This window comes from Pleurodeles waltl, chromosome 3_1 (assembly GCF_031143425.1).
Source record: "Pleurodeles waltl isolate 20211129_DDA chromosome 3_1, aPleWal1.hap1.20221129, whole genome shotgun sequence".
NCBI lineage: Eukaryota > Metazoa > Chordata > Amphibia > Caudata > Salamandridae > Pleurodeles > Pleurodeles waltl.
In genome coordinates, this window is record NC_090440.1 from 704,318,984 (window position 1) to 704,344,132 (window position 25,149).

The window sequence follows — 25,149 nt, forward strand, 5'->3', positions numbered from 1 at the left end:
ATTCCCTAGGGTAGCAGGGTACTGCAATATGCCCATATATAGTACCTACAAGCTGTGGACTGGAAGACAACCCATCCATAACAAACACAAGAATTATCACCCAACCATACACACTTCCCGATATGTCACCTTAGTAGTAAAAACTAAATTATTTAACGGAGCACAGGATCCACAGGGAAACATTAGTTTGCATTTTGATCATATTGCTTGTTGTTGACATCACTCAAGGAGCAAAAGTATACATTTCAGGACAAAATTAAACCAACATCCTGGTATCCTGTAATGCAGTTTCATGTCATGCCAGGCTGATACTCTTGAATAATAAAATCAATATAAAGATTAAATAAAAAAAATAATATATATATATATATATAAAAATTAGATGCACACAAATGGATCTGCTATAGACCTCTTCATAACGAAAGGATAGAGGATCATAAACTATCCTCTTATCCCAGTGACTGGTCCAGCCATTTCCTAATTTCCTTCTTTCCCACCTTGAAAACTGAAAGCACCGGATCTAGGAAATGGGTAAGAGATCAGAGGAAAACTGATACACTCATGCTTGCTTTGGAAGTAGCACACATTTATCAATCCATTCCTCCAGACCAGGTCAGTGGGCTCACAGACCAATACAATGAGAACATGATAGATATAATCAACACAATTGCAACTAAAACAATGATAAGTTATCACACTAAAAGGGCTGTGCACTGATACTTTAAAGAGACAAAAGTGGGTAGGAAAATCCTAAGAGAAGCAGAAACAATATTACTGGAAAACCCTTCTCTGGAGAACATGGTGCAGGTTGTCTATGCTGGAATGGAGACAGGTCAAGAAAAAAGTCCCAAAAAGATTGAGAAACAAACCACTCTCCCTTCATCAGGGCGGTTCACTAAGATCTCCAAAGAAAGATCTGATGAGTTCACCACCTTTTACAAAGAGAAAGTAAAGATTTAATTTTGCCCCAAACACCTCAAAATCTCAAGACCTCAGTTTTCCCTCAAAAAATGAAGCTAAGGTCCCTTGGTCTTTGCTTAAAGAAGTCACCCAGATAGACATTCCATTTAATTATCACCAAAACTAAGTATTCCTCATTTCACACAACTCTTTCCATTACACTCCTCAAGGAAATAAGCCCCTCTGTTGCTCCCAAAATGAAAAAACTGATTAATATAGAGATGTCCCAAGGATCAGTCCCAAGATGCTTAAAAATGATCTAAGTCACATTATTAGATAAAACACACCTGGGCTGACCGTGTTGATCTGAATAATTGTGACTGGTCTCTTATCTTCCCTTCATGGCTAAAGTCTTGAAGAGCTGCATAGTGACCAACTCAAAAGCTTAAAGTGCAGTCTCCAATGTATTGTACCATTCACAGGCACACACACACACACATAACACATACATATTGCATATTGCATGCATGCACTGTATTACCTCGTACTGCACCATTCACAGGTACAAATAGACCCAGCACATGCACTACACATCACTACACACAAAACTGATATAAGTTAAGCAAACACCTTGGGAACTTTAAATAGGTGAGCATGTAGGCCTCACTCAAGTGACACAGGTAAAAAGGACATGTTCACTCCTACTGATTACTACACGGTATGCTGCCACCACACTTGTGCTGCTTAACTACTCGCAAAGGCAGTAGACTTTTTCACCACTGACAGTAGAATTTTGGGGTGCCCTTTCCTGTCCAAAACAACGAATGCAATCCACTAGACAGACCTATGCCTTGGGGCACATGAATGATCAGTGTTCGCCCATCACAACAAAAATCAGCATTAGGGATCTAGACATTATTAGAGTCGAGGCACTCAGGGAAGGGTGCACGTCCATCACCATGCAAGGGACATTTCCATTCCAACAATCTCTCACATGAAAGCCCACCATCCAATGGAACACATTAGACAAGACATCCCACATGCAGCTATTAAATACTAAATACCACACTATCACTCTACAGAACATATCAGACATCCTTTCACACCCATCTGAAATACTGTGATATGCCGTAGAGTCAGCTATCTCCAAACTATCAAACTACTTAATCTAAGTGTTGAAAATGGTGCTTTCTGTAGGGTTATTACCAAACATTTTGGCTTCCTCCTCCTATTTTTCTGACCTTTTTGTTGACTTTAGGACTCTGGGCACTTTACCACTGCTAATCAGTGCTCAAGTGTACGTGCTCTTTCCCCTAAAACTTGGTAAGATTGGCTTACACCTGTTGGCATATTTAATTTACCTGTAAACCCCTTGTAAAGTAGTATCCCATATACCCAGGGTCTGTTAATTAAATACTACTAGTGGGCCAGTGCTGATTGCACACCCCACAGAAGTATTCTTTGAAACGTGTCTCAGGCCTTCCACTGTAGTACCCGTGTGCGCAGTTTACTGCCATACTGACTTGGCAAGTCAAACTATTTGCCAAGGCCTAAACTTCCCTTTTACTACACCTATGTCCCCCCTAACATAGGTCCTAGATAGCCCTATGGGCAGGGTGCTGTGTATGTAAAAGGTAGGACATGTTTTTATATGTTTTATATGTCCTCGTAGTGAAAAACAGCCTATTTTGTTTCATTACTGTGAGGGCTGCTTCTCTCATAGGTTAGCATTGGGAATATGAATAAATATATGTGTGTGTGTATGTGTCTAAGTGGTAATGTCTGATCTGGAAGGAGTAGTGTGGGCATGTTTGGAATGGTAGTGAAAAATCCTGCTTATTGGTGTAAATGGATTTTACATTACTATTTTTGAAATTGCAATTTTAGAAAGTGGGCATTTCTCTTTGCTTATAATCCTAATGCTTTGCAGCCTGACTCCAGTCTACATCTAGGGCATAGTGACAACTTCACTTGGCACATACTTTCCAAAGAACCACAACACAGGAGGGGCTGGGGGTGACAAGAGAGGCGTCTGCATCCTGATAGTCATCCTGGGATGGGCAGAAGGAGGGTCGTTCACACCTTACATGTCAAAAGGCTGTCTTCTGCCCTCACACAATGTTCTGAATTACCCCTTACTGCTGTCTGGAGCCAGAGCTGCATCGAAAGGGGGTTGTGTTTTACTTGAAAGGGTTCCTTTGAGATCAACCACTGAACAAAGACCTTTCTGAGTATAAGTACAGGGGCTCCGACCCCATGATTTTAGAGCACTTTTGGAGCTGGGACTGACCCTCTGCCAGAAGGACTGCTGAGCTGCAAAAGGATTCACCTTGACTGCTCGTTTGCTGTTGCTCTGCTTCCTGCTGGGTGGCATTGAAGGACTCACTAGATTGCTTTTCTGCTTGTGCTCTGCTGCCAGCTGCTCCTGGACTGTGGATTACCAAACCCTGTGGGACTTCCAGGAGGAACCACTATTGTTGCCCTAAAGTGCTGGCCTACCTGACCCTGGGAGCTCCTAAGTGTTCTCTTGGGACTGTTCTGCACAGAAATGGCTGTGGGACCGAGTCCGGCCAAACCAAGTCATCATTATTTTATTCTGGTATCAGTATGTGAGAAGCGCTGCTTTCTGCCAGCCTCCAACCAGCGCTTGGCCAGCGCTGCACATTCACACTTATTTTCAGGGATTCGTGCGTGGTGAGCTCTGACTTCAGTTCTTGCCCACGTCTATCAGAACAGGGCAAGAGCTTTTGACCTTTTAGTGCTGGAGGGGCGCTTGCTCGGACTTCTGCTTTCCAAAACAGCGCCCAGGCTCACGCTGCTGCACGCTCCTCAGATAGAGCGCGTCAGGGGTCCTGGGAGGTTGAGTGGGGGCACGGTGAGGAACCCCAGAGAGGCACCTCCTACTCCCACCAGACCAGCGTGACAGGAAGCTGTCCCAAAAGAAAGGAGAGGAGCTACTGCAGAGCAGAAGCCTATGCCTGGCCAGAACGACACGGAGACCACTTCCTGCCTTAAGGTACAGTGGGGCTGAGTGCCTGGCCGCATGCCTTCTCTGGCGGCCCAGCTGTTGTGAGGATCGCCAAGCCATGCTGATCCCGGACACTGCACCATGCGCTTGCGAGTAGCTGAGGGTAGCTTGTACGCAGGGAGAAGAGAAGAGACCGGGGGTGGTCTCCCCGCTCCTCCCTACAGCGCGGGCTGCCCAGCTCCTGGGGTAAAGCCTTGGTGGAGACCCCTGCTGCTGACACGAATTGGCCTAAGCAACGAGCACTGCCTGGATCCCTGAATTACATGAAATACGCACACAGGTACTCGTGAGACCTCAGTGTGCTTTTCAGCACTATAGGATAGTTAATACGAGTGAGGGTACTGTGCCCTAAGTTGTCTTGGTAATCCATGCGGCCTCTGCTGACAAATCCCACCTTACTGACAGCAGTGATTGGATTATGTCATTTGGAGGTGTTATGCATCTGCAGGGATAACTTGCAAAGTATATAGGTGTTTGCTATTGTTATAGAACGTCAAAGCTTGCATATGTGTGGGGGTTACGCTGTAATGATTATCATGCTCTACTGCTGCATGACCTGAGGCCATGATACATATTGTATAGATACTTGCACAATAATCACAATATCTAATGGTACATGGTGTTCATAGGATTACTATGATAACCTACTTGCTCTGCCCCATGCCCTGATGTTGTGATGTATGACATTTTAATTCTTGCCTAAACAGGATAGTGAGTACTGACAGGATTTGCATAGTGCGCACAGTACTTATAAATATTGTCGTTTTGGTTTATGCTATGCACAGTATGCTATATTTTTATCTATAATACTGTGTGGAGTCTCTTGTGTGGTGTATTTTAGTGTTTCACTGGTGTGAGTGTGTTGTGCAAACGCTTTACACATGACCTCTGGAGATAAGCCTGACTGCTCTGTGCCAAGCTATCAAAGGGTGAGCACAGGCTATCTTTGTCTACTCGCCCTGACTAGAGTGGTGGGTTCTGCCTGGCTTAGGTGCATACCCTAGCCAATCAGAAACATGACCTCTATCACTAACAATGTATCTCACTCAATTAAGTCCATATATATTTTGTATTCACACTACTTCAGACAAATTTCTTCGCACCATCATTCACACAACAGCACCAAAGCTGAATACTTAAATAAGCATTGTCATTTCACTTATACATTGCTATCCTCACACCAACATACTTGCTACATCTTTGCTTAAACATGCCACATCCACATGTGCACAACATTACATTGAACCTATATTCCTGCAAATAATGCATCCAAATAATGCATCTGCTAAGACTGGACAACTGTGAACCCCGGTGGAACAACATTGCCAACAAAGTTCTCTGGCACATGGATTCTCCCACAGAGTAAATTATATATTACATTATACATATTTCTGACAGGATTGGACACAGTTTTCCCATTAACTACCAAGCTAATTTATGTGATGCAAATACCCAGCCAGCACCCCCTCTGCAGCACCCTCTATTGGTAAGAGAGAGACAACCCATATGAAAACAAAAGGTGCAACCCAGATTAAGAGCACCAAGAGGCCAATAAATTGCAAAAGATATAGAATTCAAAACACATGCTACCTCCCTTTCCATGCACCTTTTCTTACTCTTCAAACATTTGAAATAGCAGACGCCTCTCCATACACAATATGCAATGTACACACCAAAAACATTTATCCCAAAGACCCTCTTCACATACTGTACATACATAGATCAGATCATACACCGTACACACCTCTGCAAACATACTCATCCCACTCATGGTGCTCTCCACAAACGATTCACAATCTTAGCCCTATACCTACACCCACACACATCTTTTTCCACACCCCAAATCAACACACCTCACATCCAGCCTTCAGGAAATCTGCAATCTTTGACATTGGCACAAAGTAAGCCACATGAGGTTTTCCTGTTGTTGCTGTCCCCCAGTAAATCTTCAGCTCACGCTCTTTCAAGATCTCCTTCATCTTCTCCTCACCGAGCACCTCCTGCATGATCAGAAAAGAATATTCAGTATCACTGTGCATGACAGAAGAAATTATATGCTGGAACATTATCTGATCATAACACTACTTAAGGATCTTGGGGAGTAGGATTTGCATTCTTCAATATTCCACTGAAAAATGCAACAACGAAATTACTAAGTGAATTGTGCCCAGGTTAGGCACTCCAATTTGCAAAGTAGAGAGGATTTCTGATGTCTTTGAAGGAGTAAAGCAATTGATATCCAAAATATATTCAGCTGTTATTTGAGGCAGTAGATACTCAAGGCTAGAGATGTAACAAAACATTGTTGGGAACATAAACTCTTCATTTCGTAGTTTACAATCGCAAAACTGTTTCTGGAATCTAGTAATCTCATTTTAGGAGTTGGTAAAATACTACTGTCAGAAACTAGATTATTATTTGGGGAATAATCACAACCCTTGTAAAGGTGAACCCTCCATGTCACTTAATTAACCGGAGCGCAATCCACTGGTAGCTATGGCACAGAGCAGAGAGGTTTAACTTAGGGCAGTCTGTATTTATGCAGTACCGAAACAGCAATAAAGTCGAAATCCCAAACCTCAAAAGAAAAACAGGGTAAAATGTAATGACAAAAATACAATATGGGGAGTCGGAGATATAATTTTTTTAGGTACGAATAGCACAAAAATGTGCTAGGTGCCAATGACAGTCTACGGTTGCAGTAGACCACAACCTAGGTACAGTTTAGGGCCCACCAGATTTGTTCTAATGAAAGATTTTCCCTTCAAACTTTGTCTTTTAAGTCATAATCAACCTCCACAGAAGCACACTTCTAAATCTCCACAGGAACTCAGGCACCTACAGACTCACAGTCTATCATACAGAGAACAAGAGCAGGGTACAGTCCAAGGTGAGTTGCCACTGGCCTGTTCGGTACTTCCAGGAAAAGGGCTCTTGCAGCTTATTGTCTCCCTGTAGCCACACAGAAGGAGAGCCAAATGACCCTTAGAGTTCACTACTTTGTCTTGGGCAAAAGAGGGAGCAAGTCCAGCCCTTCAGGGCTTCTCTCAGGTCACAGAGAGCAAGTTCAGTCCTTTTCTGATTTTCGGTATGTTCTGAAAGTGTTCCAAAGTGGGAGCCTGGCGGTACCACATTTATGCCTGGCACCTGCTAATGGGTGAGGGTGACCCCTGGGCACTTACTAACCAATGAGGTGAAAGACCCAGGGGTCAACCCTACCCACCTTTTCGGTAGTCCCGGTTGGCTTTTCTGCAAACAAGCCCATGTGGCATGGCATTTTCAAGATAGTGAAAGTCTTTGGCCACACTAAAAATGGAGATTCACAGGGAAATCGCCAGTGTCTGCCCGCATCTAACACTAAAATCCAGATTGAGGCAGGCACTGTACCCACAAAAAACCTGGAGACAAACGTCTGGTAGGAAAAAATCTGATGGGGAATCCACAAGAACTGTCTTGGAATGCTGTTCTCCCCCTTTCAAGTGTCCCCCAAGTGTTACATGCGGCTCAACATACAGTCAATCAGGTTTTGACACTGTAGTGTCAAAAAGGATGCCCACAGCTCACACTCTCAATATTCTGTGGAGTTCGGAGGAGTCATCTCTGACCAATGAAATCAGCTTATTGTTTGCTCCTGGGAGGCTTTTTACCCCTGGTCAAGGATGAGCACAGGTTGACAGCTGGCACAGGATTATGCCGACTAGCCTTCTGACTGTTCAAGCAGGTAAAGAGAAACTTTCTAAAAGTTACCTTTCATTAATATTAATTACAAATCTGACTTCACCATTAATTTGTATTTAAATAACTATTAATATAACAATTTCATTATTTTTCTAGGCTGTCCAATTCCCCAGATACAGTATTAGTATTTAAATCAGCACTCTGGTTTTCTACATAGAACAGCTAAGTATGCAATACTGAAAATAGCTTTTAGGGGCTTGTCACTGTAGAATTAATTTTCAACATGTCCCACTTTTTAAATACCATGCACACCCTACTTTCTAGGCTACAAGGCTTACATGGAGTGACTTACTAATATTTAAAAGAGAGGCTTTTACTTATCAAGAGGGTTATTTTAACAGGTCACACTGCTGGAGTCAGACTGAAACCATATTTGTATTGCTGCTATGGTGAAAGGCACAATAGGCGCAGCATTCCACAGGTGGCATTTAACCTCCAGGTGCAGTTTGTAAACAATATACTAAGGACTTACAGGCAAGTTAAATGTGCTAATTGGGAATAAACCAATATAAACATGTTTGGGGGAGTGGGTGGTGGGGGGGGGGGGGAGGACTAGCACTCTACTCCTGACTAGCAGGGGTAAAGTGCACAGAGTTCTGAAGCCAGAACAAATATATTGTTCATCAAGAGGTGAAAAGTGAGGGTTGCCATGCCGAAACCAACTCCTAAAATGGGATTGCGAAGGGATACCAATGTGGACGTTACTTCCAAATACCAAATCAGTACCAAATGTATAAATGGTTTGTGATTGAAATTACAGTTGGTTGAAAAGTTAACAACTCCAAAGTTACTGTGGTGTGGTAACTTATTTATAAACGGGAAGGGGCCACCTTTATCCCCTTCCTTTTTGTGAATTTTGGAAAAGGTTTCAGGGGGAACAGGCAGTAGTTCTCACACAAACATTTTTCAAAAATACATTTTTTATACTAACCCTGTTTCCTTTAAGGGAATCTGGTTGCTTTAAAAAAAACCTTTACCAAATATCAATCACCAGTGGGCTGGTAACTCCTGAAGGCCACCACCACTATGATTTCCACCAATCGGAGTGAAGCGCAATGTGCAACCTATCTTTAACAATATCAATGAGGTAGGTCGCATTCTGATTTGGAATACTGCAAAATGGCCTACTAGTGTATAGGTCAGTCAGGAAAAACTCAGTACTGAATGCAAAAAGACTGGCAGCAAATTCTACTTTTTGTGACCAGTATACTGATACACATGGCTGATGATTATTTTGTAAACAAGTTTTGCTCTTTATCATACATGTTTGGAAAGCCACAAGAAATTCAGTTTCTTTGTTATATCTCACCGGTGTTGTATTCCAGCTAAAATGTTTAAGATCTTCCATTAAATAAAGTCCTGTCTTAGATGTGGTCGCTCAGAAGCTATCGGGAGTCACATGTTGCTATTCCATTGAGTGTTAACACCATACTGGGTTAATTAATGTTGGTTCAACTATGAGCCTTCCCCTTAATAGGAAGACAGGGGGGCTCCCATTCTCAATACTTTGGAATTAGAGGAAGGACCCGTTAATAGACATGACTGCTTGAAATGTTATACAAGTATGATTGCTTACATGCAGAAAATGCATCTATAGATACAGAAAGAAGGCTGGTGTATTGTGCGCTGAGGCCGGAGGAAACAATGTATTTATAAATTAAGACAATTATATTGAAAGTGGGACATGGCTGGAAGAACCAGCTCAGTTACTGCCGCTCAGGATGTTTTAATGAAAGCCTTTTTTATATTGGGTCTCAAAAAACATCGTTTGGCTGAAAAGAAGCTTTAGGATTACATTGACCCAAATGCGATGCAAAGTATCCACACTCTCCAGTCAAGGGCTAGAATGAGTGTTTAAACCAGGAAGCTGCATTAATAGCTAGATTTATTAAGCAAAAGACAAAAACAAATCTGTGTTAAAAAAAATTAAAAAACAGGACATAAATCTAAAAAGCCAGAAGGAAGACTCTGCAGACTATCATACAGTATAGGGTCTGATTTCTGACAACGTCCATGAAATCTGTCAGAAAACAAAAAAGAAAATGCCTGTGGAAGATGAACACCCCAAAACGTGGTAGCGGTATTGATTAGTCTGCTTGATTAGGCAGATGTGAAGGTTGATGGTGTAGTAACTGCAGCCTCAAAACAATCAAAGTGAAATGCAAAATTGCTGTATCTACCCTTAATCCTTTTATCCTCTTCTTACCACCAATGATCCAGAACCCACCTGAAGATTCCGTGAGATGAGCTGATACTTTTCCTCAGGACTCAGTTGCTCCCCCATTGCTTCTGAAAGTTACTACAATTCCAGACCGAATTAAGACCTGTTGAAAAGGCAACACAGACATGAAGGTAAGAGATGAAGAAACTGAAAAACAAGCAACATAAAGCTGAACTGCAGCAAAGGGCTAAGGAAGAACCCATTTGATACAGGCACAAGAGGTCACCAGTACATGTGGATGCAACATGATTTACAAGCTAGATACTACAGTAATGCGTCACGCACAGTAACATGCCCGATGCCACACAAGAGCTGACACAAAATGTACATAGAAACAGAGGGGCTCTCAATAAAAGGCAGACCAAAATTATGAATAAAGAGACAAGCAGGCATGAACTCCATAGCATTTATGAAAGTTTAATTTCTCTTAACTGGTCTTCTACTAAACTAAACTAAGTGGGTGCAAACATATATGAGACAACATTTCCTAGATTCAAACGTGTGGTAGATGCTTTCTGTGAAGAAGGCAATCTTCACAGGTACTAGGGAATAAAACCAAGGCAAGAATAAGGAAGCTAGGGGGACGGGGAGGGCTGGATCCTGTATTCACAAAAGACCATCTCTGTACAAATGAATATGAATATTCAGGGGTGAGAACAGACAGTAATAACCAAAGGGGAGAAAAGGCCAACAAAGGGAAACGCACAGGGGCCACAGACAACCTATAAATGCAATTCAACACTAAGGCTAAGAGTGCATGTTTTCAATTGCGCCTTCTTTGGAGAATTCGCTAGCTCATTGCTGGAACTGATCAAGACCTTATCAAATCCCTAATGCTGTCAAAAATTAGTTATGGTAACTCTCTCCTGACCGGTCTCCCATTCACTTCAGCCCACTGAAGGCTCTGCTGCATGCTGCAGTACGCCCGGTCTCTGGCTCCTCGAGATTTGCACGTTTTACTCCAGTCGTGCTTACTCTTCAGTGGCAACAGCAGAAGGCAGGGATCTTTAGAAGACAGCATGCATCACCCACAAGTTACTTCGCACTGCCAGCCCCCATTACGTTGTGGTAAAACTAAAAAGGGGTGTGGAGGTTAAGACCGTTAAGCTGCTTTAAACACTTCCATCCCTCCTAATGGAATGCATGAAGGCAAAAATTCTTCACTGGTCTAGGAATCACTGCCCGCCTGGCATCTTTAAGATCAAGCTGAAACTTTTTTCCTAGAGACATTATCTGATCATTCCCACCTTTGTTGCGTCCATTCTCTCCTTCTGAAACACTCTGTTTTGCTGGTCCTCTTGTCCTCAGCTCATTGTTTTCTTGTCCCTACTTTGTTTACCCTGCTTCTTAACTTTAGAGATTTAAAGCCACATGTATCAAAGGGTTTTACCCATTTTGTGTCTATGGGAAAATGTGTTCACACATATGGCTCCTATTATTTTCCTTCTGCCGTAATTTCAAATGTATACTCTGTTGGTGTATACTTTTATTTAGATCCAGATTGTTGTGCACCCCGAACTGATGTCTTTAATCAGTGCCTCCTTTTGTAAACGGTCCAGTTCTTACTTCCCTGATTGTCTAATTGTTCACTTATCAATTTAGTTGTCATTGTTACCTTTGTTATACTTCAATGTAAGACTAGTCATGTCCCCTGTGAAAAGCTCCGGAGCCTTCAGGCAGTGCTCATGCTATATTACACTGCATGAATAAAAAAACATGAAAGCAAGCAAGCAGAGACATGACCAGCTGCAGCAGGATATGACAAGGTTTGAGCATAGGAAAAGCCAAGGAAACATCTAGCCACGGCTGAATATGAGCCAAATAAATTAAACAGAATGAAGAAAAAAACAAGCTAAATCTTAGGGCTCGATTTAGAGTTTGGTGGGTGGGGGTACTCTGTCACAAACATGACTGATATCCCATCCGCCGTGTAACGATTCAATTATATCCTATTGAAACTGTATTACGGTGGGCGGAATATTTGTCAAGCCTGAGACGGATTAACTCATCTGCCAAACTCTATATCAGGCCCTAAGTCTTGACAATTAATTAAACACACAAAATGACCTAGACAGCTGAACAAATGTATAGGGAAGGGGTCTAAGGAACAAGGAGCCTTTCGATACTTAACTGAATAAGAGCTGAGTGTGTAATGTTGAAAATGGACAAATCCTCTCCTGCAACTCACTCCTTCAACCTTGCCTTTTGGATCTATGCAGACATCAGTCAAATCATCCTAAGGAGTGAAGAAATTTCTAGGCGGCAAATCCAACACTTTTGTCAGATATTTATGTGCAACAAAGGTTCACTGAAACTAAATCCAGATTAAACAGCAACATTGCACTTTGGACATCCTGAATCTAACCTGGCCATTATAAATGGGATCATGCCCTTCCCAGTCAACGTAGGAAAGAACCTAACAGTAAGCAAGGAGACACACCAAACACGAATCAACGCAGTTTCCTGAGTGAAAAGCATACTTCTTGCGCATCAGACTCCTAAGATGAATCTTCAACCCATTTCGTTCACAACATATTGAACAGTTAAACTGTCCTTAGCAATGTTATAGCTAGACAATTCAAACGTTTCACCTCTCAGATTGCACTAGTAATTGATTTGCAGACTCCAATGAGCAGGGAACGAAGAAGGAAGATTAATACCACTGCTTTGACCAAACAACCAAAGCTCCAAAGTCTCATTACGCTAGCTAGTCTGCAACCTAAAAACTGCCTTCAAAAACTGTATCAACCACCACAAAGCCCTGCACAGAAAATGGACTGAATACCTATAAAATAAACATACTGAGGTAGCTCCTGACAAAAACACTAACATCATCAAAACAACCACTACTCAAAATTTGCAGGGGTGTATAAGGGGGGTGAGGGTTCTTAGTCCTGGACGCCATCCAATGAAACCTTCCTCTCTGCAACATCTGCAAGACCCTAGACCCTTTCACCTCCAAGAAAGCCATAAAAACACAACTGTTACCAAAATAAGCCAAGGCAAATACTATAAAATTAGCTTGGCCCAGGCATGCTAACGCTAACACAGCAGTGTGGAATTTTATAAAATATCTACTTGTCCATGGGACAGGTTGTTTCATAAATCGACTTGCCTTGTAAAAAGATTCACATGTTCCTTTGGTGTCATGTAGTGTGACGACAAATCATGACACAATTTCATTATTTAAGAGCTCTGATAACAGCCTCTTTGATTATGCCAGGGCTCATACTACTTAGGGTTTGAATACTAGCAATTCCCTTATTTTGCCACCTTACAGCAGATCTACATACAGGAGCTGAAGATAATGTTAAGGAACAGTTCCAAGATTCGAATCCCCTTTTGAGTCCTTGAAAAATTACTAACTTGCACATTTTACGGGTTTTCACCAGCTCTTTTCTAATCTTTTCACATACAGAGAAAGGTTGGAAATTTACTCCTGACAAGAGCAGAAGTAAAACTTCTTCAAGGGTTGGGAAAAAGTGGTTGGAAGGAAAGTGCACTTGTAAACACTCAACAGATTTTAGCATGTGCAAATATACACATTCATATATGCGCCTGCTAAAATGCAGTTCACAAATATTTTCTCGAATTACGATTTCCTGGCCTACTTCTGTAAATTCTTGTGAATTAAAAAGAGAATTAAATATGCCCTAATGCAAGGTACATATACCATGGATGCACTTTTGTGGTTTTCTTTAAGAATTGGGACCTTTTGTTTTTATTTCAATTCTATCTCTTCACTGTGAGTGACAGCATTTCGCTCTTTCACAAGGAACATATTGGCACATAATGTAGTTTTAGTCAATGATCTGTGGCAAGGTGTGCTTTCTGAGACCAAAAATCTTTTTGCTTGTTGCCAAAGTTTGTTATGATTGTGAGAGCCCAGTAGCTCCCACAACAACAGAGGTTTAGAAAAAACATATCAAAACAAGACACGCATTGACAAAACCAAAAGATTGACTACCAATGTCAGGCCTATTGGCTTTGCCCATGATTGTTAATTTACATGTTTGCCATAATCTTGTTGGATCTGGTTACACTGATTTTTATATTATGAATATTTTTGGAAATACTAGTAGGCATCAGCGCATTTAATTGAATGTGCTTAAAAGAAATGTCACGGTAGTTTAACAGGACTTTTTTTTTCTAGTTGCATTTTTTGTGAACATTTTCAAAGCAAAGATTACCAACTCTGCTTTAGGTGTCTGCATATAATTGCATCAAACCAGAGAGCGCACAGGTGGCGAGCAGGGAACCAGAAGGGTGGGGTAAGAGCAGATAGAGACTAGGGTGGAATAGAAGAGTGAGCTCAGACAGCAGGGTTAGAGAGAAATGTGGGTGCTGGGTCCAGGACCTGTGGGTGCACATAAAGAAACATGGATGCCGGTAAAGGGAACAAGCAAAGTAATGACACAAGAAAACATGACAGACAAAGGGACAGGCGTTATGTTATGTTAGTCTTTAAAGCACGGGTGATAACTGGCAAACAGCCATACTGGTGCTGGAAGGAGGAGCAACCTAAGATGCAATACTCACCACTGGACAAACAGCCAGGTTTTAACCTTTTTTTCCAACAAGTTGTAGTAGGAGCTGGTTTTAATGTCAGTAGGTAAAGATTTTCACGTTTGGTTTAGAGATGGCAGGACCTCACCAGCAGTGGTGAAAGCATGGAATTACTGAATATTTAGATGATGAACAGAGATAGCGTGGAGGTACAAAAAGAGTGAATCTGCATGCTCAAGTCGGAGTAGCTACGCGCCGCAGCATACTGTCAACAACAACTAGGGTTTACTGGGACCTTATGCTGGCGAGCTCCCGCCCTCAGGATATCTGGTCTTCATTGACATTATATTTAACTGAGATAGCACTCGACTGGCAATACCTACCCTGAACTGTTAAGCAAAACTGCGTTGTTAGCACTGGATATGCAATACTGGTATATATGTTCTGATGGTGCTTGACCGATGTAATCCTGTTTATCTGACACTGTAGCATTTAAGAAGTGCTCCTCTTCTCCTTTACCTCGGCCCAGTCTTCATCCCCAACCCTCTCTATCCCTTCCCATTCCTCCCACTCTTTTTTTCTTTCCCACTTTACTGTGGATGCATAGATTGCATCGTTACATATCTCTACAATTGCTATAATCCTACTGATGACTTGTGATTAATCAGCCCTTAGTTGTGAATGGTTTTTTAGACCAGTCATGAGATCTGAAGATAAGTTGTTTATAAATTGGTAATCAGTTCAGTTTCCAGAGACAAGAAGAACGGAAGCATGGGGTGGAGGTTTCAGTAAAATGAATTGCGATGTTTGAAACAGTCTGCTGACAGTGGATCAGATAATAAGGACCTCCTGTAGTCCAACCTATCGGTAATCAAAGCATAGATTACTGTCCAACGAGCTTCAAGCAGCAGAAACTCAAAAACATATTTTAGAGTGCCTCATTCATAGATGCCAATAATGATCTCCCATTATCGATCCGGCTCCCCACTAGGGCCTGTGCCAGGGCTTTCTAGCCATAAGAGGAAGAAACAGGAGAGTGTTTTTTAGTAAACGTAAATTGTGAAAGCAAGTACCTGTAATAGACTGAACTTGATCTTTCTTGCTAAGGCCCTGATCTATCTTTACTCCAAGATTTTTTTTTTACATAGGATGTGACACTGAACCAATAAGAGGGAAGTAGGGATGCCAGAGGAGTGATGCAGATATTAAACAATGCTGGGCCTTAAGATGAGCCTTGAGGGATTGCTCAGGTAATGAGAACAGGAGTGACACAAAGGAGGATGCAAGACAGCTTGAGATCCGAGTGAAAAGGTAAGAAGCAGTTGAGAGTTTGCTTACAGATGACTAGGTGAAACAGACTATTAACCAGGGTAGAATGAGAGAAGGTATTGGATGCAGCAGAGGTCAAATAAAACCAGTGATGAAAACCTGCTTTTACCCACGGTTACTGCCAAAAAGGTGATTTCTGTATTCTGGGACGGATCAAAGCCAGATTGAGCCAAACCTAATAAAGAGTAGGACTCTTAAGTTGTGAAAGCTGCTTACTTGTTTTCCCAGCACTTTGGAGAGAATGGGTAGAAAAAAGATAGTGTGCTAATTTAAGATTAGAAGAGTCAGCAGTTTTTTTTTTTTAAAGGAGAGATATGAAAGTGCATGTTTCCAGCAGACCGGCATTGCTGTGGACTGCGGAGATAGGTTGCAAATTTTAGTGAATTCCATTAGGTTGTGGGACATCCCAAGGCCTAAAGATGAGAAATCTGTAAGGGAAGATCTTTGGCTTGAAACTAAATAAGAGTGGAGAAAAGAAAAGAAGAACAAAAGGTACTTGGGCAAGGAAACCAGATTGGATTTTAATAATCTTTCCATGGAAGAAGGATGAGGGGTTGGAGCACAGTTCCATGAAATTCTTAAGTGAAGAAGGTTACACAAGGTTTTTACCTATGGTGAAGATCTAACAAGAGGAGTTGGCGGCAGTAGCTATTTAGGAGGACTATTAAGAAATATGTGCAGTCCGTATGAGCACATGTAGAATTTCCTCTGTAGTCATGCATGTCTTTTACATTTCCCCTTGGTGCCATATAGCTCTTTTATGCTAAAGTGCAATCATGGTTATGTGGCAAGGTTGATATGGTTTAAGAGGTGCCATTGTATCTAGGACAGCAAGTTGAAAATATTAGTTACAATGAAAATAGGGCGGGTCACAGAAGCATCATCAAGAGCACTAAAAAAAGATTTGTCAACTTCTGGGAACTTAGGGAAAAAGGGACCTCAAAATGAACCTTCCAGACATGTGGGAAGGGGTGGGGACATTGCGGATCCTTTTGGAGTTAGCAAATAATGGGGTCAAGTACATACCTGTGAGAAATTTGGTTGTTGGTTGACTGTGGTGTGAGCCTTGGTCAAGCAGTAACCATAACCCTTGTCAGGGTGAGGTGAAAGCCAACCCCAAATTAAGCTGTTCTCGTCCCTCTGGTTGCTTGGCATAGATCAGTCAAGCTTGATTCAGAGGGAATGCATAAAGGAACTTTGCAACAATTCAAACAGTACTCATGTGAAAACACCACACAAAAAGGATCCCACACTAAGTTAAAAAAACAGAACTTTCTTTAATATATAAAACAAGACCAGAATGACAAAAATCCAAATAGAAGAACCGGAGATGTCTTAATTTTAACAATGTTAGTTTAAATAGCCCCAAAAAGCACAAAAGAGTCAACTGTTGATATCTGGCTGTGCCGGACTGGGACAAAGTCACAAGTTCAGGCTGACCACGATGGACCCAGTTAGGCCCGCTGAACACAGTACCTTAAATCCTGTTTGTGGAGCTTTGTGAGGATCTGCGAAGATGCGTCACACAGCAGAAGCACTGCATCGGTTTTGAGATATGGAGAGGCTGCGATGGGAGGGCCTGCTTTGTCATCAAGGATCTCGTTGACAGGGCTTGCAATGCGAAGCTCGGCATCGAGGATGCAGCACACAGTTGGGGCAATGCATCTGTTCCGAGGAGCCGCAAGGCTGCGATGCAGTGTCTGTCATCAAGAGTGCAGTTGGGAAGAGGTATGATGGCCTGTGGCAAGAATGTGTCACGCAGCCGCGGTTCTGAAGGTGGTGGGGGTCTGCGCAACAGGTCCAATTTATGCAGTAGCATTAATGCGTCAGTTCTGCTTGGAGCTGTGCCGCACAGCAGAAGAAATGCTTTGGTTCCCCTGGATCCACAAAGGCTGGCAGAGCACCTTAAACCCATTTACAAGGTCCAGGACTGGCACCCATTGGCAGGGTAGACTGACAAGACGGCAGAGTCCAGGTGCAAGGTTGTTGGATGTCTGTTATGTCCCTGGGGCTTCAGAGCAGGAGGGCAGTCAACTAGCCCTTGGAGGCACTATGGGTTCTGAGATCAAGAGATGCAGGTCCTGTTCTTCTTACCAAGGCAAAAAGGCAGCAGGTCAGCACAGCAGGGCAGGAGTTCCTTCAGAGCATCAGTCCAAAAGAGAGACAGTCTTTGTAGCAGCACAGCAGTCCTTCCTGGTAGAGTATCCACAGGTGTCCCCAAGTGGTGGTGTCTGAGATTCAGTATTTATACCTAGTTGAGTTTTTGAAGAGGGGAGAAGCTTCTAGAGGGAGGCCTTTGAAGTGCAGAGGTGCCCTGCGTTCAAGGCCCTGGCTTCAGAGGGGTATGCAGTCCTTTGTGTAGAGAAAGAACACAGCCCATTCAAGTGTAGGTGGGGTGTTCCGCTTCAGGGAGGACCGCCTAATATGGAAGCATTTCAGCATAGTGTAACCTGCTGGAACTGCAGAAGCAGCATCTAGGGAGGACGAATTCTGTAGCCAAATTTCTGTTAAGAAAATATCTGCCTGCAGGGACTTTGGAAGTCTGTGAATCTCAAATTGGTGCTAGGTGAAAGAATGGATACTGAGTGAAATACATTTGAGGTGTTGAGAATGGGCCAACGGCAAAGTAGGTTTCGAGGTATTAACAGGGGTAGCTAGGCGCAGGGTGATCTAATACAGGACAGTAAAAAGGAAGTGAAACTACAGAGGCAGTATGAGAAAGGAAAATGGGCAAGCAGAACAGGTCCTAACGGTCGAATCAAGAGAGTGCAGGGTTTCTGCAGAGTAAGGGGTTAGTTTGGAGGACGAGGGAGGCTGAGATCCAGAGGTTTGGGCAAATAGTGCAGACGTGCTTGCATTTGCAACGCCGCCTCAGGACACGCAGCTACATCCATCTAATAGGGCGCCAACGTGGAGAGGGGAGTCACTAGAGCCTGTGCTAGAGCACTAACTGAAGTGTACTGAATGCTCCACTTGGGTAGAAGGTGTGTGGGGGTTGGGGGGAAAAGGGGAGACAAAGACAAACAGGACACTGACCGGAGCCCAGCTTCTCTGACGCTGCCCAAGAAACTCCCTTCCTGGCAGTATTGACTGGGATCAGAAAATATTAAAATAAAATGAGAGTAAATATAAAACACAAAAAATAAAAGCAGACTAGGCTCCTGCACTGGCAGAAAGTGCATACTGTGCTTTATACATGTGGTGCAGGATGCAGCAGGATTGCAACAGGAGACCTCAGGTACTAGGACAGGGCGATGAGTGCTGGAAATCACGTGGACTGGGCAGAATGGGAACCAGAAAACGGAACACAGGTTCAAGGAAAAACACAAATCAACACCACAGCACAAAGATGCGGATATTAAAATCAGTAGACATTGTAGAAATAGAAAAATTTATATTAGTGCAAGTAGACAAACACTGAAACAGTTACACGTACCTAAATACTAAGATAGAGGGACAAGAACACTTGGACAAGAGATGCACACACACACACACACACAGGAAAAGTGACTGAGAAACCAAAGTGACACTGACTCTGCGAAACATCGCCCAGCAGAGGTGTTGTCAAACACTGAAGTTACAGAAATGCTGCCTATTCCTTCCAAATTGAAAGATTAAGTCTTGCCATACTCCTTTCTTCTGTTTTTACACAATCAGGCACTGCCTACATTTGTGTTATTATTCCTTCCCTATCCATTGTACTTCCCAACACTACTAGGTTTTTCATCCCCGTCTATTGTGAATGTCTTTCTAATGCCACGCTCAACCTACTCTTAGATTGTTTAGTGCCATGCTTTGCTGACAATGCATTTTCATCACCCTTGTCATAAACACAATAAGTGTGTCCTTCAAATGCTACATTCAACACCTGCCTGATTGTAAAGCGCTTAGTAACTTGGCTGCTTTCTTAGGTTTTATTAATAGGTATGACTGTGATTGTGACATGTTTCCACTTATTTCTATATATTTTGGATAATTTTGTACAGCACTTAAATGCACTGCTTTTACTCGCTGATCCTATTTGCAACTAGCTTACTATTTATCCCTTTGTTTCAACGCATACCTATATGCTGCACAGTCTTCTCTTGGTAGACTGCTTCTTTTTCCTTCACCTTTGTATAAGCTGCTACAAAATTATGGATTTATGATGACACTTAATTTCTACTCTGGTTGTACAGCACTCCAAAACCTCTTCTGGGTAATGCTCATGATATAAGACAATATATAAATACATAAAATAGGAACAACAATAGATACCAAGATTTAATGTTCTATTTACAAATAAATGTGCATTAGCTGAGTAAAGGTTTTGCCGTGTATTAACTAGGGGGTGAGCCTTATGACGCAAACTTGACTTGGACAGCATGCATTCACAAATGATTGGCAGTCGGTGTTCTACATTGAGAAAAGCTTTTAGGAAAGTAGGTGTCAATACTTGCGTAAATGCCATCTGAAACAGACCCCCAAACAATGTTTGAACTAATAGACTTCACGAGAACATCGATTACATGTTTAATGCAGATCACCCAAAACGTGTTGTCATTTGAAATTTCGAAGAGAAGAATGTGACATTGACTGGACTTTCTGACCCCTCCTAAGACCTGTAATGCACAGACATGCTAGGAGAGACTGCAGAAAACTGTGGGACAGAACAATAGAGGCCGAATCTCACTCATGATCCCTGACCTCTTCTTAAACAGACATCTTTGTGCATCAGTTAAGACTTATCCCAAGGTTACTCCTAAAAGTAAGGGACCGTAGAACTCACCCCCCCCCTTCTACACTGGATGTGCAAGCCTACGCCATATGAAGCAGCAAGTTAGTTGGTCACTGTTGACATTAGTGTGATCTGCAGTTTCGAATTTTAATCTTGCAAAGATTTATAATTCTGAGACTTAAATTAAATAGTACTGGACAATGAGAATGTTAGAATGTTAAAAGCAGTGATGAGAAATGGCAAATGTTATGTTACATAATGTTCAATGCAAAAAAATATCTATTGTTTTCGTATAATTTTGAAGGGATGTTATGTCAGATAAAATCCCTTTGAATTGGCTTCTTTAGGAAGATGCTACAAACCTGTGTAGGTATACATGCGTATGACACCAGGCTTGAAACTACAGGTTTAATAAAAGCCATGTTCCATGGCTACATCCACCTCTTCCTGCCTCAGGATGTCCCTTGGTAGAACGTCCTCGGTCAGATTGCTTCATCCAGCAGTCATCTCTGCGTCAGGTAAGAAGTGGCAGGCGGTACGGAAGTGGGACACGCCGGATGACACAGGGTGACTCAGTATGGAGTCAAGGGAACAGAGGATCCAGGCTGGGATGCGAGTCGCACTTTAGCGACTGGCTGAACACTATGCTGCAGCCTGCAATGCCTTGCAATGGTAAAGGAGAGGTTAGGGCAGAGTATTCGGGCAGGAAAGCAGGATGCACCTCAGGACAAGACCAGCTGTTCTGCCACAACCCAAAATTCCTTGCGTCGTGGGGGGCTTGGGTAAGATTTGGAAGTTCAGGGTCTTTTCCAAAGGTACAGGGAATAGGGTTGCTGCAAAGCAACGCTAACCTCCCCAACCACTGAGCCCAGAGTCTTCTTGCAGCAGTGAGAGCATTTCCTGCAGAAGGGAAGAGCCTTCTGAAGAACCCCCTACCCTCCTTAAAAAAAAAAAAAAAAGTCGACCTTCATGTTTCTACAGATTTACTGAAGGAAAATACATTGGGGTTTTTTCAGATTCAAATCTCAAACCTGGGCATGTAAAGGTCACTTGAGCCTGGATAGATCATTGCTTGTGTATACGAATAAAATCGGTGAGGTGCTACAAATCTTATGGTAAATTCATAGGCTGACACTGACTAAAAGAATGATTGCTATGAAATGGAAGTCACTGCTCCCACCAGACGCTGCTAAATGGAGGTCGGGACTCTTCAACTAGGGATCAGTAGATGGGGGAGCTTGGCAAGAAACACTGACAGAAAGCAGTAAAGTGTGCACTATAAAGTGGGATAACATGCTCGCATTTGCCCCCGAAGCTGCCAATAAGTCGCCATGGGAAGCTGGGCACTGCTGGAACCAAGACTGATGTGCAGAATTTGTGTGACCCTCTTCCCAGCCCCAAGAACCCTTAGATACGAAATTTGTCAAATTAAACTGTTAACTGTTCTGTAACGAGTGATAGAGTTCATTTCATGACCACTGTACCCCAGTCTGGATATATCCCTTGATTATGTTGTTCTTGTTGCGTGTAACAGCAATTTTTTACTGAATGATAATAGAGGTGATAGGTCTATCGGCTGGCTTCAGAGTTCATATTAAAAATCAATAAAAATGTTTGAAAAAATAATCACTGATACAGTTAAAAATACTGAGAAATTTAAATGCAGGCTTTGGCTTTCCGCACCTCAACATAGCCTGCAAATGAGTGTGAAAAAGCCCCATTTGACACTTTCTCCATTTGCACTATGAAGCGCAGCAAACACGTGCAACAACAAGCACAAAAAATGTTTATTTTTGTCATTAGTTAAAACCAAGAAATGGTTAAGTCTAGCAAAATCAGAAAACGTGCCTCAGGTGTTGAAAGCCCACAGCCAAACTCTAAAAGATGCCCAAAGACATTGGGTTTCCCCAGATTGACTTACAAAAAAAAAAAAAAAAAAAAGGGTAACCTTGGGACACGTCTCTACCTTCCTCTCAAACATGTGTCAAGATATTGTAGGGTGATCCCTCTAAGGTTGCTTGTATGTGGACGCTGAATGCCCACCACTGTGTGCCTGTGATATGAAGTTCACACAGGTATGAGTCCCAGTTATACAAACTAAATCTTCCATCCTTCTGAGCTACAGTGATTATAGAATGGCAAAAAAAGTATGAAGCACCATATAAAAAAAAAAAAAACACAAGTCACACCTGAAAATACCAAAAGTACATAAAACGTGATTCTACATAGACAAGACACTTTACGATACACCTATCTGGAAACAGAGGTCCTGTGTATGCATCGAATAGTGGGATATCCGACATGGGGTTTTGGTGCATTGGAGTGCCTATGGAAAGATGCCATGTATAGTAATGCAGTGTTTGTGGTAGATTACAGGTATAAAGTGTTTTACGTTTTAAGCATACAGGATGGCGCCAATAAGAGGGCTTAGTCTTCCATCCTAGCAGCTACCATTAACTGGGTAACTGTAACATGTGCTGCTTACAGTGCTTGGAAACTGCAAGTGCGAGATTGAGAGCTATATGAAAAAACCAAGTTATTGTGTAATTCCACAAGCATTCTCGGACACCCCCTTAGGATCATGGATTTATGAGGAAGATTAAGGGGGGGGGTGGGGGGTGGCAATTGGCAAGCGATCCATACGGTCCTGGAATTTGGAAAGTACAGATCTCTCCATGAGATAAATTTAAATATAATGAATGGAAATGAACATTACTGTAACTTACAAAGTCAGTGGTTGTGAGAACTCGTTTGGGGATAAAAAATAGACTGGGGGACCCAACTACTATGGCTCTGCAAACTCAGGTCAAGTAAACCCTTTCTGCTTTTGTCTATAATGGTAGCGAAGGTGAGCAGTCATTGCCTTCTCTGAAAGATAGTATGAGGGTCAAGAGCTCAGATCTCAACACAAAGTAACATAATGCCCAGCACTTATCTTTATGTAAAAAGTACTCTAATCACACAGCAGAAACTAAATTCTACACAATTAATTGAAAGGTCGTACTGGGTTAAAAACTACCTTGTATTAGTTCCTGAGGTGCTATACCCCTAATTCCCAGTATCTTTCTCGTCTGCTATGGTTGAGAATCTTTATGTGTAGACTACAATACACTAAGGGCCTGATTACGACCTTCGCGGATGGGATACTCTGTCACAAACATGACGGATATCCCCTCTGCCATATTACAAGTTCCAATATATCCTAGGGAACTTGTAAAACAGCAGGCAGGTTATCCGTCACTTTTGTGACTGAGTATCCCATCCACCAAAGTCGTAACCAGGCCCTATGTGTTTTAGGAAAGGATTAGGCACAGGTGCAGTGGGCTCAATTTTGCTCACTTGTAAATTGTGCAACCTTACTTCAATGTCTTCTTAATCTTTCTTAGTAAAAAGTCTTGGCAAGTGTGGCAGACTTAGCTGAGTGATTTTAGTTTTTAGGCCACACTTTTTTTTATCTTCTAGCAGTCTGGACACTGCTGAGGGAGCACACTGGCTGTGGCCCTCGTGGCTAAGCTGCTTCCCACCATTAGGCAGGCGCCTTTGAGACAATAGTTGTGAAGTTAAATTAGTGGGATAGGCCTGCGCATCAAGGTGGTCTTTCCTTACTGCACTGAGAGCACTGGTCTCTCAGCCTGTGGCAATCTGTCCCATGACACAAGCAGTTGTTTAGATAGTATTAAATGTAGCTTGCATAGGTGTGGTTGTTTTGGGGACAGTGGTGGTGGGGAGACCTTCACAACACAACACTTCTGACTTTGCACTGTGGAGTAAATAAGCTTTCTCCAAGCTCTCTGTTGTAATATGTCTCGAGGATCCTACGTGATGCAGGCCTCGAGACAACAGAATGTTAAATACGTATGTGCTTTGCGGTGTTCTCTCCGAGGCAGTTACTTGCTGACTTTGGGAGAGAGAGAGCACTGCGTCGGAGTTGTACTTCAATAAAGCTTCCTTTCCGTCTTTGTGGTCATACGGAGCTTTATTTACATCATTTTTGGCGACGAGTTGGCCAGCAAGATTACTCACCTGGTTACAACCCGTCGTGGATGCTCAGGACTCATGCATCACGGAGTCACGACTTCCAAGTCCAGATCGGAGGTGTGTCCGACTTCATTTCGACGATCCTAGTGTCAAGAAAGCATTTCCTGGTACTCTCCGGTATTGACATTATATATTTCATATCTTCTTCAATTTTTCTGAGGCTGTTTGCGTCCCATACATGCTAGCGGTGTTACCTAGCAATGTGGGAACACTGTGAACGTTTTTTTTCTTCTCTCAAACGCTGTGCGTGCTCTTTTCCTTACAACACGCGTAGTTTATTTACGCGCTGGTTATGTTGTAACCTCAGTATTCTGCACGTATTTCATCAACGTCTCTGCGTGGCAGCCATCTTTGGTGATGCAAGGCCAGTGAAGTTAATACCAGCTTTACTACACTATACCCCTGTTGGTCATACTGGGTATATATCGTACATAGACTGATTCATTCGATTGAACAATGGGAATTTCGTGCTGTTTCACATATTGAATCTGGTCTTCAACGGTGATTGACGTACTTTATACTTACTTATAAACATGGAGAATTCAGCTGCAGCAATCAACTCCCCTCCACTAGTTTTGATGCATCCTGGTGCTCTGCCAATTGAATGGGAGGACTGGGTGGAAATATTTGACAATTATCTGGAAGCGCTGGATGGGTCGCGGTTTTCTCCTA

At 42.5% G+C, this 25,149-nt stretch overlaps 1 protein-coding gene across 2 annotated transcripts in view; it reads right to left on the reverse strand.

Annotated features, from left to right (window-relative positions):
* YARS1 (tyrosyl-tRNA synthetase 1) overlaps nt 1–25,149 on the reverse strand; it is a 64,578-nt gene that overhangs the window by 25,530 nt on the left and 13,899 nt on the right. Inside the window, exons 2-4 of one of the 2 annotated variants that reach the window (XM_069223392.1) lie at nt 25,003–25,146; nt 9,894–9,990; nt 5,782–5,928 (exon numbers count right to left, since the gene is read on the reverse strand). In XM_069223392.1, the coding sequence (XP_069079493.1) occupies nt 5,782–5,928; nt 9,894–9,950 (204 nt within the window). In that variant the 5' untranslated portion in view covers nt 9,951–9,990; nt 25,003–25,146. The remainder of the gene's footprint in view (nt 1–5,781; nt 5,929–9,893; nt 9,991–25,002; nt 25,147–25,149) is intronic. The other variant, XM_069223391.1, reaches the window with a different exon arrangement.